Source organism: Aspergillus karnatakaensis (assembly GCF_047715665.1).
Source record: "Aspergillus karnatakaensis strain CBS 102800 unplaced genomic scaffold BJY04scaffold_51, whole genome shotgun sequence".
In the NCBI taxonomy this organism is placed as follows: Eukaryota; Fungi; Ascomycota; class Eurotiomycetes; order Eurotiales; family Aspergillaceae; genus Aspergillus; species Aspergillus karnatakaensis.
Window position 1 is genome coordinate 173,013 of NW_027395763.1, and position 14,700 is coordinate 187,712.

The 14,700-nt window shown below is 49.8% G+C and overlaps 5 protein-coding genes across 5 annotated transcripts; 3 read left to right on the forward strand and 2 right to left on the reverse strand.

Moving 5' to 3' along the window:
* Positions 1–797: 797 nt before the first annotated feature.
* BJY04DRAFT_221672 (uncharacterized protein) lies at positions 798–1,172 on the reverse strand (the record flags this gene model as incomplete). Its single annotated transcript, XM_073717200.1, has 1 exon — positions 798–1,172. One exon carries the CDS (start codon positions 1,170–1,172, stop codon positions 798–800), a length of 375 nt encoding a protein of 124 aa, XP_073567717.1.
* Positions 1,173–8,799: 7,627 nt separating this feature from the next.
* BJY04DRAFT_197064 (uncharacterized protein) lies at positions 8,800–10,327 on the forward strand. Its single transcript, XM_073712440.1, has 3 exons — positions 8,800–9,367; positions 9,425–9,460; positions 9,523–10,327. Exons 1-3 carry the CDS (start codon positions 9,098–9,100, stop codon positions 9,994–9,996), a joined length of 780 nt encoding a protein of 259 aa, XP_073567718.1. The 5' UTR covers positions 8,800–9,097; the 3' UTR covers positions 9,997–10,327.
* A 409-nt stretch (positions 10,328–10,736) lies between these two features.
* BJY04DRAFT_230323 (uncharacterized protein) lies at positions 10,737–12,181 on the reverse strand. The gene is made up of 4 exons (XM_073719268.1): positions 11,913–12,181; positions 11,646–11,862; positions 11,419–11,596; positions 10,737–11,366 (listed from the first exon to the last, which is right to left on the reverse strand). The coding sequence occupies exons 1-4, from the start codon at positions 12,131–12,133 to the stop codon at positions 10,861–10,863; spliced, it is 1,122 nt and encodes a 373-aa protein (XP_073567719.1). The 5' UTR covers positions 12,134–12,181; the 3' UTR covers positions 10,737–10,860.
* A 62-nt stretch (positions 12,182–12,243) lies between these two features.
* BJY04DRAFT_197069 (uncharacterized protein) lies at positions 12,244–12,780 on the forward strand (the record flags this gene model as incomplete). Its single annotated transcript, XM_073712441.1, has 1 exon — positions 12,244–12,780. Exon 1 carries the CDS (start codon positions 12,248–12,250, stop codon positions 12,776–12,778), a length of 531 nt encoding a protein of 176 aa, XP_073567720.1. The 5' UTR covers positions 12,244–12,247.
* Positions 12,781–12,891: 111 nt separating this feature from the next.
* BJY04DRAFT_209626 (tyrosinase family protein) lies at positions 12,892–14,457 on the forward strand (the record flags this gene model as incomplete). Its single annotated transcript, XM_073714150.1, has 5 exons — positions 12,892–12,900; positions 13,244–13,338; positions 13,403–13,556; positions 13,622–13,707; positions 13,782–14,457. 5 exons carry the CDS (start codon positions 12,892–12,894, stop codon positions 14,455–14,457), a joined length of 1,020 nt encoding a protein of 339 aa, XP_073567721.1.
* Between the last annotated feature and the right edge of the window lie 243 nt (positions 14,458–14,700).

A 14,700-nucleotide genomic window follows, 5' to 3' on the forward strand; every position in this document is an offset into this window, starting at 1 on the left:
CTAGTTTCATTTTGTATGCAAGCACAACTTGGGATAGGTAGTCAATTGGTACCACGCGAGGCTGGTCTGGGGCTGTGAAACCTTCTGGAGACGCGCACTATTTACAATTTGCAAGCTCTTATAGTCCATGGCCATGGTAGTTTAAACTACAAAGAGACGGATGGGGTAGGAGCTGGGTCCCAAATGAGAGTAGAAGAAACCGTCCCTCCAGTCGACCGACTTCCATGAGTGCATCATGGTTCGCCACCGCTCGCTCTAGCTGACACAACGCTGAGCAAACATAAAGACAGCGCGTATATGCTATTCGTGGTGAGGGTTCAATTGTTACACGGACCCCCATTGCAGGTGACGCACTGAAGGTACCTCAGCTGGAGCCTGGAGGGCTGGTGGACAACAGTAACAGTAATACGTTATTGACAGAGGCAGCAAGAGACACTCAAGCGCGCGGGATAATCTATTTGCATATCCATGACGAGTAAATTTCTTCGTTTTAATTCTTTGTTGAAGGTCGTCCGCCACATTTCTCAACCAGACATCAAATGCCGTGTCTTCTTATGCTTTCCGGTTTCAGATAGAGCGCAAGGGCGTGTAGGAGAGTCCTGTGTGTCCGGTCCACAGTCAAGTCGATGTCATCCTTAGTAGCAGCTTTTTTGAGGTACTCCGCGCACTCTAGACAATGGAGCGTGCTGGCAGCAGTTTTGGAAGCTTACTCGGCCATCTGCATGCGCTGTGCCGTTGGAGATTGGCAGTTCTATGTGCGTGGCACACGGACGCCCGTCTTTTGGATCAAACTAAGTCTAAACTGTATCTGCCTGTGCCATGCACTTGGAGCCTGCAGTTTCGTGTGCGTGTAGATGTGCCGACTTGACATTCTGGCGACATGTATACCAAAGGTTGAAGACCGGTCCGGTTTGCGGTGGCGGCTCGGACTTGAGTGTTGCGGGATCGACCTGCGGCCGGGCGAGCCTTCCTTTCCGTCTGATAATCTTCTTGGTTTTCTTCTGTGTGCCGTCCGCGTCTGTGGTTGTCACGGCGGTCTCCAATTGTGTCGTGACGAGGGCGTTGTCGTCATTTGGTGGGAGGTCTTGGTCGGGTGTATTCATAACCCATTGCTCCACCTTCAAACAGGCTCTTGGGACTCTCTGGTGTTCCTCCGAGAGACGCGAAATCATGGTACGCTTGCGGTTGTTTCATGTGGCGTCTTCAGGGGGATCGATGAGGTCGTCGAACTGTTCTCGCGTGGAGTGCACCCTGACCCTTGGACTCGGCAGTGAGTTGGTGACCGCGGTTGCCAAGGATGCTGGCAGATGATGTTTCCTTCTGTACAGCCCCAGTGCCTTTGGCCCCGTGTGGCAGATGGGGTTGGAGTGTCCCGATTGTTTGTATTTGGAAATGGTACCTCATCAAGCCCTGCGCAGTATGTATGCATCCGCATCCTTCGCCGGCTGATAGAGCTCTGTGTATGCCGGATTCTGTTGAGGCTGATAGGGCTGTGTGTATGCCGGATTCTGTTGAGGCTGGTAGGGCTGCGTGTATGCCGGAACACTTAAGGGTGCTTCATGCTCTCGATAATCTGTTGGTATCAGCATCATGGTGCTAAAGATTCAGCGCGAGAGTGGCTGGACTCCGTGCAAGATGAGATATTTCTCAAATTCAGCTTGATACCAGTATGGTTCCCAATTGTTCGACTTGCACGTATCCGACATTCTGGATAAGGTAGGCAACATTCGTTTATGTAATATGTCTGGCATGACGCAATGAAAATTCAGAGGTTTGAAGCAAAACGTTCTTTTTGAGGCGTACGCCTCGAAGCATCCCTGTCCTTCAAATCCGGCGTGCCTTTTCAGTCATCTATTAACCCGATTGTGTTTTGAGATCTCCAAGCCTTGTCAACGTAGCGGAGCTTGAATTGCCTAGTTTCGTGAGCTGCTTAATACGCAGAGCAGGTAACTGGCTTCGAATTGGTAATCGCTCCTGGGAATGTAGTCTGATTGTTCAGGACTACAGCATAACTCTCCTTGATTGGCGATACGGCAAGGAGAGCTGATCCTCAAAAAAGCGCCCTCCTTCGACCATACCTTGAATTGTGCTTCGAATTCAACGTGACCGAGCTTGGATATTAGCTTAGCAAGCTTTCGTGAACCGCCTGGGTAATGCGCATAACGCTCCCAATATCTGGCTTCGATTCGGTAGTCGCTTTCCAGAAATATAGGCCGTTTCTTCAGAATTCTTTAAACCCAGCGTGCTTCTTCGGCCATCTCTTGGCCGGATTGTACTCTGACTTATACTGGTCAGCGTATCCAAATCTGAACCCGGCTTAGCGAGCTTTCGTGAGCCGCCTGGGTAGTATGCAGCGTGTTCTCGACAGCCTCGATTCGGTAATCACTCTTGGAGATGTAAGTCCATTTGTTCAGGAATATAACGTGACGCCCCTTTTTCAGCGATGCAGCGAGAACAGACGTTCCTCAAAACCAGCGTGAAGACCCCGCTTGCAGGCGAAGTATCAGCCCCTTGCGAAGGGTTTGTGGCAGCCTAAGGAGATCCTAATGAATTTCACCCGCTGTTTGAGTTCAAACCACTCATGCAGCAAGTCCTGAGTAGCTCCCACCAGAAGTGACGAAGTATCCTCTCCGAGCTTTTAACCTAAGGCTAGGTTCGTACCTAGCTAAATTCACCGCTGCTTTGGTAGATCTCTGTGGCATATGTTGCTCAGGAGAGGCTAAAGTGCGCTGTATCAGGCTGGAGCCTTGTGGCAAGGGTCCTAGACTCAGCGCTGCAGTTAGACGTGAACAGTCGACAGTATTTATGTTCGATACCGGTCGGAATGTCCAAGCTGTTCATTGACTCCCTGTGCTGCGCAGCAGCGTCGCCCGCCAGAGCCGCTGAGGAGATGTTGAGGAGTGCTTCGAAACAAACTATGTGAGTCTGAGTAGACCTATCAGACGCAGGCTTATGATTTCCTGCATGCTCCAGCAGAAGGGAGCTAGCAGATCGTATGGCTTACGCTAAAGAGGTGATAAGTAGCATCTGAAAGTTTTGAAGCTGGATCATAGACTGAACATTTCACACCGGCTGAGTTGGTGTAAGGCTCACCCACCAGGAATGACTCGCAGTGCTAATAGCGCTCTTGATGAGCGGGTTGAGGTCGCCTGTTGTCTTTGTCTGATCTGGCCGAGCGTTTGCCTCGTCGAAATGCACCTGATGCGAGAGGCCCAGCTCGTGCTTGATACACCTTGTCATTCGCGTCCTGGGTATTGGCAGCGCGCACAGACGCATCATCGCGTGATCACCTCGATCCCCGCCCCATGTGCCCTGTGCTAAAGTCTGAAGGCGGGCCTTGTATAGAACCAGTTTCCAAAAGTGAGGATTCAGAGCGGAATAGATAGCTTGGGAGACCCATGATACCGTGTGCCACTGGCCCACCGCGGGCTGATCCGTACTGCTGGCTGGAGTTTTCATTGAATAACCAGGCTGATTTCCAGCAGTTCGGGTGGCGGCAAAGTGCTGGGGAGTGAGGTTGTTTGTGCCAACTGAGGAATGCTGCGGACGAATTGGTTGGTTGGCAGTAAAAACCGCGAGTCGACCATTTTGTTCGTAGTGAGTATCAGCCGCAGAATCCAGAGCACGAGCGAAGAGGAGAAGATTTGAAGGAAAACATCCAGCTAAATCACCGCGGAAATCACCACAACCACCTCTTCTGCGTCTTCTACTGCCGGTATGGCCTCTATTGCTTAGTTCCCTTCCGCGTGTATTTCTCTGCTTCAGCGCAGGAAATCTCAGAGCATGACTTTCCAATTCTCGTACTTCAATTCTCGTACTCGCTCAAACGGTGAATTTGGGACAGACTGGAGGCCGACGCGACGCCATAAACTATTTATTCCAATCTTCGTCAAAGCTCATGCAGCTCCATCGCTCTAGATATTCTGGTTTATGTAAACCTGTGATTCCGGGACACCTAGAACGTGCAGGCGAGCGGATGCTTGTATACACGGCTGTTATCAACACCATGCTCTGGAAAAATGTCACTGGTTGTGTCCAGGGTTTCGTCGTGACCACGCTTGCGTGAATTAAGATTGGTTTGAGCGCTAACCCCCGGCGCAAGAGAAGATCTGGCCGTCCTGCAAGAGTGGAGGTGACAGAGTATCCTCCGAGTATTTCGAGACTGGATCCAAGGTTGAACCTCTCCTTACATCCCGCTATCTAGTAGGGCTATGTGTATGCCAAATATATTAGAGCTGGCAAGCATAAGAGACCAGCGCTGTCCTGTACTTGGAGTGTCAGAAGGAAGAAACGCTTGCCGGCAGCTTCTGTCAGCCTGAGCGCAGAAAGCTGAAGCGTCGAAAGCCGAGGGCTCCTAAAATGAAACCTTTCTAGTCGGAGAGTGTTTTTGAGAAGCAAAAACAGCGCAGTGAGCTGAAGCACTGAGACCCACGGGCATCACAAAATGGGGCCCTTCTAGTCAAGAAATGTCCCTGAGAAGGCACAAAGACAGCATATAGGCGATCAGGTCTCTTCGATTTCCGTGGCTTTTCTTTTTTGACTGTTCGTATCACTGGCTGATGAGGGTAAGAGGCGAGAATTGCAAGCTGTTTAATCAAATTGTTAGAAATAATGTGAAGATGGGGTTTCAGGGAATCAACTCACAGCACAGGTCTAGTTCATGACCGTGGCTTTTCTTCTTCCGCTTATCGCAGCCCCGGTCGATGATGGTGAGAGGTATCTAAAGGTTTTAGGTATGCCAGCGTATATAGAATCAGGCACTGGATGCTTATTTGACCAGTTGTGTAGTCTCCAGTTTTATTTTCGTCGTCGACGAAGGGGAGCGCAAACGTAGGTGCGAGGGTAGATATGTGAGAGCTTCTTCATCCACTAGAGTAGCAGCAAGCTTGATCAGTTCCGGTGCATCAGGCTTGAAGGTCTAAAGAAAGTCTTCAGTGGAAACTCCACTCACAGTTGGCTATTCTATTGGTGATGCTGGGTAAGCTTGACTAAATTATAGTGTACCCAAAGATATTGCATAAGGGGCTCTGGGCATGAATTCTCTGGCAGATAACTTTCTTCAGTTGATACCGGTCTGCACACCAGCAGGGCTCTAAGCAAGGCACGACAGAGCCGGAGATTTCGATATTGCTGCGGATAAAGTGTTAGTCTGGTGGTTTGTATCAGAAGAGCAAGCTGCGGAGGCATACATGGAAGATAAATAGGAAGACCTGGTTGTGAGGATTCGAGACTTGAAAGAGCTTTGCAATGTGTTAGAATGCAAAGTGAGTATGCAAGAGTATTGAGAGAGATACCTTGCAGTTAGCTCAAAGGCACCAGATGATAAAGGTAAATTCATAAGTGAAGAGAGGACAATGAAGGTGGCGGATATCAGAAAACCAAACGATCAGAGGGAGGTGAACGATGAAGGTGGAAGAGATCGGTAGAGAGAAGATAGAGGAGGACTGAGAAAGGAAACTTTGTAAGAGGAAAGGTAGGCCCAGGGAGGAGAGGAAAATAAACGAGTGAAGGCCTGGAGGGCAACACGCAACATAAAAACACAGAACAGGCGTCCCTAGATATGTGGTTACCATCATGCCAACCCACGAACTGGTCGTGGGATTTGCTAGGTAGCTTTACCAACGCCCTGGCCAGCATTCTGGATGTGGCCTGATTGCTATAAGTAAGTCGAAAAACCTTGACAGTACCAGGAACAATGTTCTCGCTGGAGAGTTTATGAAGTTCTCAGTTATTGTGGGAATTCCAGGAACTTTCCTGGGTGCTAACCGCGAAGGCTTCTTCTTCCCCTCTGATACCCCCCGCCTCCTAGTTCTTGAGAAAGGAGAAACTGTGCTTCGCCTCTTCCAGGGTGCTTCAATCATCTCAATGAACTTTTCTTTATTCTTTCTATATTCCTACCTTTCTTGTACCGTCTAGCTGTCTCTGTGAGAGAATCAGAGACTTGCTCCAAGACTGGCTATACGCAGATGAGATCTTCAGGGACCGAGAACCAACTGTCCTTATGATATACCAGTCAGTGAGTACGGATGTGAGACGCTCTAACTTCAATGACTTTAAAGACCATGAATCTTCGTTCCTTGTTTCCAGCGGAGTGTACCTGGCTGGAATCTATATGTTTGTTAACAAAGTAAGTTTCTTCTCTGTCCCCCCTTTCCAAGTGCTACTACTCTGAGGTTATTCTTTAGATTATCTTCAAGGAAGGGCCTCGGGCTGGTACAGCGCATATGTAGGGATGCTACAAGATGGACACCACTGTGGTCGCCTACAAGGACGACCTGAGGTAGAAGGAACCCTGCGTCAAAACTAAGGGCAGCTTCCTGAACGGCAATATGACTTCGCTGATGAGCATGTGGACCACTACTTGCAAAGGCAAGGTAGTCTTTTTGACGAGGCGTCCTTGTCCATTTCAAAGAAGAAGAAATCGAGACAGAGCGAGGTAGCCACCTCCGAAGGGATGGTGAGACTGACTCGCCGGCTGCGCTTTTACAATTGCCCCCCCCCCCTTCCGACACAACCATGGTCAGCATAAAGAACGCTTGGAAGAAATGTACAGCTCAGTAAAAGAAGCGTTAAGGCGGAAGTTCTATTGTGAGCCAAAAAGGCTCCTGACCATGCCAATGCTTTTCAAAGGTCGGTGACGAAGTTGGAGTGATCTTTAGAGCCTCGAATGTCTCGAAGTTATTTTGGCAAAAGGTTCCTGGCCTTAATACCAGTATCGGCGATGTCAGGCTTTCTTAGCTTCTTTGATCTCTCTCTTTCTTCTTTTTGTTAACGACTTAATCGTCTGTTCTTAACGTGCCGCCGAGAACGCCATTAGGGCTTGTAACAAATCAGAAAGTTCGAATTTCTCAATATCGCACACATTCACAGAACTAATCTGTGTTGCCTGCCCTGGTTTTTCTTAATTTGAAGATCATGCCTCCTGGAAGAATCATGAACAGAATTCCGCCAATAAGTTTTCGAATGCCCGGCTTCGTCGACCTGTACTCGCCCACGTCATGAGTTCAAGGAGAAGTCGAACGTCAAAAGACACCTGATTCGGATTCATAAACTGAGTCAAACAGCTGTAGCCGTGTTGCTCGTAACCACTGACCCCCTCTATGAAACAACCTTATTAGAGCTGCCGGTCCCGGTCCAGCCTTTATCTCACGATGCCCAGAATAATAACCACCTCGAATGGCGAAGTCCACACTCGGGAGTCAGGCCTGGTGAGGTCTTTTGGCTGACTCTCTAAGTTTGTGCCTTTCACTAATGCTTTTTGTCATGCAGCTTGCTGACTCGTCTTGAAATTGATCCAGGCCTCAACACCAGCTGCCGCCTTAGAGCCATACCATGTGCACCAAAGCGGAACCAAGCCTGCAAAGGCCGGTGTCCTTTTTTCTTGCTCGATTGTGCAGGGAGGATCGTAAAATTCGAGAAGACCAAATGTGCACGTGGAAGATACACGTGGTGCCCCAGTCTTACTGTGATAGCTAGAGCTTGTGGCACAGCAAATCGAGCCAGGATCCAATAGTACGATGCAAGTGAGACTACTTGGAGTCTTGGACCTTGTGGCGCTTGAAAAAGAGCACTGCTTTCAGTTGATACGATCTCCAAATGGCTCACAAATCCAGCTGTCAGACCGTGTCTCGAACTCTCGGATGGAGTCGGACCCTAGCAGGCTAGCATGCGGAGAGTTATCCGGAGTAGGCCCTCCGGTCCCCACGTGGTGGGTCAAGAGATCTTTTCCGGAGAAGCGAGCTGCGATGGTTGCTGGTCGTTTAACGTCGACTCGTTGGCGAACCAAGTGGGTGTTGTGGATGTCTTAGTTGTGCTCGAGTCTCAAGCCCGAGGAACCGGTCTGGATTTTCAGTAACCGAGTTCGAGACAGTCATCCTATACAGTCATCCTATGAAGGCGCCAGGCTTTTGAGTTCGGGCGGACAAGGCAAAATCTCGGTGGAACTCAAAGAAGCGCAAACTCTAAGGCCCATTTTAAGAGCGGAACCTCCGGTTGAATCGATAAATTGGCATACGGAAATACATACACTATAGACAGGGCCAGCGCAGCGTCGTCCAGCCTCACTCCAGGAGGTTCCAAGGCTACAGGAATATCTGCTTCCGTTTGTTGTCAATCTCCCCCGACTCCCCAGGGGTTCGTCTATTTCCTGTTGATTTTCCAGTGTAGGTATTTTCAGGTCTGCTCCGCTTGCGCGGTCGGAAACTGCTTCAAGTTTCAACCCACAATTGACTGAACTCGCTACTACTGTGGTATTAGGTAAGTTATGGCTGAGACATCCAGCTTGGCTTCTCTCCCATGGCAAGGGCGTCCGCGGACTACAAATGTGTTAGGCATCAAAAATCTCGGTCTGTCTCTTGAAATTGGCAACTAGTCCCCAAGACCTGCAAAAGGAAAGTCGCAAGGCCAGAGAACCTATACTTATGAGGCAACTCCAAGCACTGCGAAAGACAAGGAGCAACTGGGACCGCCACAAAATACTTGATCACAAACTCTTGTTAAAAAAGCCTTGATGCAAATACTCGTGTTTCTGAGAGTAAGAGACGCAACACCAGCCGTAGATGGCAAATTACCGCTTGTCATTGATGGAGCAATATTGACCGTGAAGTCTCAACTTAGAATCCCGAGATGGTGCGGTTGAACGGTTTGCAAGTAGTGTCGAGCGCGGGAGTCTGGCGCAGTCCAGAGCTTCAAAGGCGCACAGACCGGGGAATACCTGTTTTTAGCAAAGACTCCCGTGACAAGGATCGAGATCCCCCGAATACCGAGAGGACAAAGTGCTTGTTGTTGATTCGACAAAGAGCGAAATGAATGGAGACGGAGCATCTCTCTCCGTCAATCAGCTTTGCGGGGGAAATGATCGGCACACGGCCAGCGTTTCACCTCCGCAGGGGAAAGCCGGTCGATTCTACCTACCCCAGGAATCTGTCTGAAATCTCCCCATATCACGCGAGTTTCTTGAACTCTTCTTTCCTCCTCTCTCACTCAACACCTTCATCACGCATGAATGAGACAATTGAAGACCCCTTTTGCAGCTTTCGCTACGCGGGGGGGTGGTCGGGGACGAGCTCTATTCTGAATCAATCAACAGCCTACCGCGATGGATCCTAAGCCTGAGCCTGACGTGCCTATGTCAATGGCCACCTACTTCGAACTCAGCTGGTCCATCTTGAGCAGTATTGGCCTCTTTGTCACGTTTGTAGGGGTCTGGGCGCTCTTCATCAGCCGCCCAAGCCCTTTGACCTATATTCCTATCGTCGTGTCAATCTCCTGCGCGATCGCCAATGGCGCTTGTTATTTTGCCTTCTACACGGAAAATGCGGTCTCTAATAGGGCCGCGGCAAGTGCCTTCGCGGATTTCTTCTGGCTTGTACGCACAATCCTAAATTTTCGCATATTGTTGGGCTAACCGCTTACTTTACAACAGATTCAGGAAGCCGGGCTTTCATTCTATTCATACCAGGTACGATGCGCCTTGCAATTTGGCTTGTGATATCAAAATCCAAGCTTATAGATTCTCATCAGGTCCTTATCCACACGCTTCGCAATACTGCTCGAACCATCTTCCTCTGCGTGTTTTGGCTCCTCATATTCGCCATTTCCGTCCTTCGCATAGCCATCCTTGTCTACAGAGTGCTTGAAATCAAAAACGGCGAGACATCTCTCCATTCCGCAGGTCCGTACCAACATCTGATCGGCCATCTACACGTCGGCTACTTTACAACTATCGCCCTTGTCGAGACATGGAGCTCGTTCTTCCTCATCCGCCTTCTTCACAATGCATACCGTGTCTCTCCCAAGATCTCCTCCACGAGGCTCGTCTTCCGATACCTCCTCCGCACGACCGAAGCCCGCGTCGCAAGCCTTTGTTTTATCGGTATCACACGCGCAGTGACATACTCCTCGCAAGTAACCTCACAGTCCGCAACTACAGTTGCCGGACAAATCGACCGGTTCGCATATACAATGGAGTGTCTCTTTCCTCTGATCATGCTGTAAGTTAATTTCATGTGGAAGAAAATTCCGTCTAATGAAATCCTGCAGGATCGACACCTTGGCATCCAAGAAGATTAATCAGGAGACAAGGCTCGAGTCGTTCAGTACCAGCTCGCCGCTAAGATATCATAATATCCATACTCATACTGAGCCTCTTCCTCCTGTTCCACGGCATATGGCGTGGATCTCTGCGCGGCGGTCATGATTTACGCGGCCGTACTTTGGTTGTTTTGCTGATTTGATACCCCTCTTTACCATAATGAAAAGTTTTGGGAACGAATGTATATAATACCTACATAATGAAGAGAAGCATCAAGAACAAGATCTTGGGCAACTTCTTTCTGAAAGTAAACTCCGTTCTAAGGTCTAGTTGTCAAGTCGGTGGTGATGATCAACCGGCATCATCCAACACCACGGACCAACTCCGACGACGCGGCTCTAACAAAATTACTTACTCCGGAGTCCTGCCGCCAGGATCGAGCAGGATCTTTCATTGTCGATCAATGGATAGCTTCTGTAGCGTCAGGTAGATCCTGATCTCGCTGGACCCCTTTTTCACCTTAAGCTTTCTTCATATATGGAGGATCCGTCGGTTTGTGTATCGAGTTGACTACGTGCTGTCTCGAGCACAGCCAGAAAGGAACTCGGGTTCTCCCCTGACAATCTCGAGATGGGAATCATGGTAGGTTAACGGTTCAACAAGTACAGGTGGCTAAGTTGATTATGATTACTCTAGATTATCATGCATACCTTGGCCCTTTTACCTGACGGAGAGATTTCAAACGCCATCTATTCCATCCAAAACACCTGTCCTGAACACACATGTACCCGTTCCCATATATACAATCTCTTTGTTCTCCTCGCCAGTTACCTCCGATTTTCACTCTTCATCTCAATCTCAACCGTCTTCACGATATTCGATTGCTGGTCGAGAATGAGCTCCTGACTACTAGCCTCGTCATCATGCGTCACGCGCGTTGTTGAATTTGACCGACCAACCCCCGGGATTCTACCATTATGAGCCTCATAGTCTCGAGACGTCAACTCGAATGCACCATGTGTATTACTATGTGTGAGCGTTCGCCGATAGTTCGAGTCGCCAAAGCCATAGCCTCCATAGTTGGGATACGGGGAGCTCGAAGCTCCATTCTTGCCGTACGAAGAACCCTTGAACAAGCGGCGGAAGAGGGGACGAAGGGAGGGTGCGGAGGCGGAGATAATGGCAACGTTGACTTCAATCTGTGACCAGAGGAGGATCTGGATTGCGTCATAGGATACGTCGTCTGTGGTGGTATATTTGTATAAGGAGTTGAGCCGAGCGATCGAAGCAGCGGAGGCGAAGGTTCCGGTCAGAAAAATGGCGATCAATGCATCTAAGCGCTGTTAGCAGGGGCTTTCACGGTGCTTCGGGTGGGGTGAGCAGACATTTTCTTCGTCGGTTGAGATTCAGCTTTACGATTTGCGGAAGTGGCATCACGAGGATGACCAGATCAGTGAATATGGTTATCGCTGCTGTCGAGAAGTATGCCGCTGGAAGGTTGTTGCAGCCTTCCGGGAACGAAGGGTCCCATGCTCGCCATGGTTTGCTGTGGCATTCGAAAGCCTATGCGTGTCAGCAGTTTTTCCAGGTAACTGACTCAGAGCATACAGACATTGACGAAGATGCAGACGATGGTATAGATCATCACAAACACCCCAACCACTATTACCTGGATCCTGAAGTTCTTCACTTCGAAAATGCGATAGTACTGCGCGAGGATGCTGAACTTGACCAGTCCAACTGTGATAGGATAAACCAACTGATAAGCATACCAATGCTTCAGGGTTGGGATGAGGACTACCTCCAGATCCAGATACTCCAGATGCTGGCTTAAAAACCGTCAGCGAAGCGGATGGTGCTGCAAGGGTAAGCAACATACCCGGTTCCAATTGCGATATGGAATCCGTTCATCACTCCCATTCCGATGGTGACGACCATCGCAGCCACAATGAGATAGTCATCGGCGCCAACCTTGTGGACACGGAAAATTCGACAATACAACCGCAATGAGACAGTGACGACTGAAAGAAACAACAGCAGACTCATCACGATGAGGAACATCGGCTGCAACGAGCCATTTTCAGTCGAGATGTACGCCATGGCGGACAGGACGCATCGAAGACCCAATCTCTACTTCGGGAGAGGCGCTCAGGCACTGCACGAAGGCTTTCTTATCCGAAGGGTCGCCGGGGTCCACGGTTATAAGAAAGACGAATGGAAGCTCGGTTCATGGAGCGAGGCGTCATTGGAGATCACAGGTACCACCACGAAGTATCAGGGAACTCAAATAATTCTGGACCCAAGGTCACACCTGCAGAGCATGATTTACTCCGTACATTTACGACAATCAACGGAGATCGAGCGCTCCTCGCGACTGGCCGAGCCACACCATTCTTTCTCGAAGACTGGGCATCGGCCATGCATCATGCGGGAAAGTTTATTTGGCACCAGCGACTGCAGTCCAGAGGAAGTCGGGGCTTCGCAATGCAATCTCGGAGTCGCAAACAACCGTCTGGGCCGTTTAGCCATTCCATTGGATGCATGCTTTTCATTTCAACCTGTAGGGGCCAATTAACCCGCTCCCCACGTTCGGATTCTGGCGAATTCGCGAAAATCAAATACGGAGGTTCCGTACGGGTGGTCATTTCCCCGATATTCCGGCTGAAATGTGGGAATTCGATGAACTCTTCTTGGTACAATGTTGGAGTCCGGAGAAGACTATCGAAGAATTGTAATCCTGGTTGAACTTTGTTGCGCAGGAAGCGATGTCTCTGGACAACCAAACTTCGGCCTTGACCGGACCGTATAAGCAGATTTCTTGGCGTTTTTCCCTGAATCATTTGGCCCTGCGCCCCGACATGTTATTGGTGGGGGCTGGAATTCGTTGCAACAACGCGACTTTCTGATAGGAATTCAAATTTCATCTCCTTCGTCCTGTACTCCCACCTAAGTCCACATTGGTCAACGCCACTTAATCGACGCTAGCTGACTCGCGAAACTCTCAAGGAATTTGGCCCATCCGAGTATCGAAGCCGAAGTTAGGGCTTCCAGGCTCCTACCGAAACAAGTCATGGTCCAGAGGCCCCTCGGGCCCCAATCTCGACGAAACTTTGTCTTAAAAGAGCCCGTCTCCCATGTGGCATTGGAATTCCTTCAGGCCGTAGCTATCCCAGAGTGTGCAAACAAACTTTTAAGATGCATCTCGCCAAGATTTTCTCCTCTTTAGCGCTGCTACACCTTGCCTCGGCTGCTCCGAAGAAGGGATGTGCAGCTAAGTGCCAGAACCCTCCGGTGCGCAAAGAATGGTAAGCTTCGTGTTTGGGTATCTGCATATTCCCAATCCAGCAGTGTCTGACCTATCCACTACAGGAGACAACTGAGCATCGAGGAGAGGAACGAGTACATTGAGGCCGTCCACTGCTTGGCCACGCTGGAGCCCAAGTCTGGTCTCGACGGTGCTGAGAACCGGTTCGACGACTTCCAGGCCGTTCACTCAGAGCAGACTCCAAGTATCCACTGGGTGGTAGGTCATACACTAATACAAGTCTTGTCCTTTGCCGATCACCGCTGATCACCGTTCTCTTACAGGGCCACTTTGCTCTCTGGCACAGATACTTCGTTGCCTCTTACGAAAAGTCCTTGAGGGAAGAATGTGGATACACTGGCGCCCAGCCGTAAGCTTCCGGCCTTTTTGTCTTGCACAGTGTATCTGCAGCAACCTGATTAGCTAACCACATTTTTCTCTCAGTTACTGGAACTGGTCTCTAGATGCTTCATCCGACCCCGAGTCCACCGCCATCTTCGAGACCGAGATCTTCGATCCAGAGCTTGGCTTCGGTGGTAATGGTGCTTGGGTCGAGATCACCGACCCCGCAGACAATCCATTCAACATTACCGGCCGTACCGGCGGTGGCTGCGTCCAGGATGGGCCGTTCACTGCGGACAAATTTCAGCTACACCACAGCGGTGGCGGCTGCTTGAAGCGTGACTTCACCCCGCACATCATGAACAGCTTCGCTCAGCAGAGCCTTGTTGACCATGTGCAAAGCCAATCTGACTACACCTCCTTTGCTCGTGCCTTGGAGAATACACCCTCCTTTACTGAGCCCAACATCCACGGAAGCGGACACTTTGGTGTCGGGGGCGTTCTCGGAACAATCGGTAACCAATACGAGAGCCCTGGTGACCCCCTATTTTACCTTCACCATGGTAATGTCGACCGTGTTCTGTGGGAGTGGCAGCAAAACGACCTCACCACCCGCCTGCACCAGGTCGGTGGTCCCGTCGAGCCCATGGACTACAGCGGCGTCAACGTGACTCTTGACTTTGAGGTCAACATCGGCGCCCTTGCTGGAACAGCTACCCTTGAGCAGCTTCTCAACACCCAAGGTGATGTCCTCTGCTACACCTATGACACTGCCTGAGTGTCTTTTACTTCTCTTCCTCATACTCCTTCTTTCCTTACACTCGCTGCACTGCAAGAATCAGTCTCCTGCAGTGAAGAGTTGTATATATAGACACGGTTGTGTCGAGTTACATAATTAGATAGATACTCCATTTCGGTTTGATGTATAAAATTGCATAATAGACTTGATCCTCGCAATGCTATTCATTCATTTTTCCCTGCTTGTGCCCAGTTACAGTTAGGTCCTGGCTTCTCTTACTTT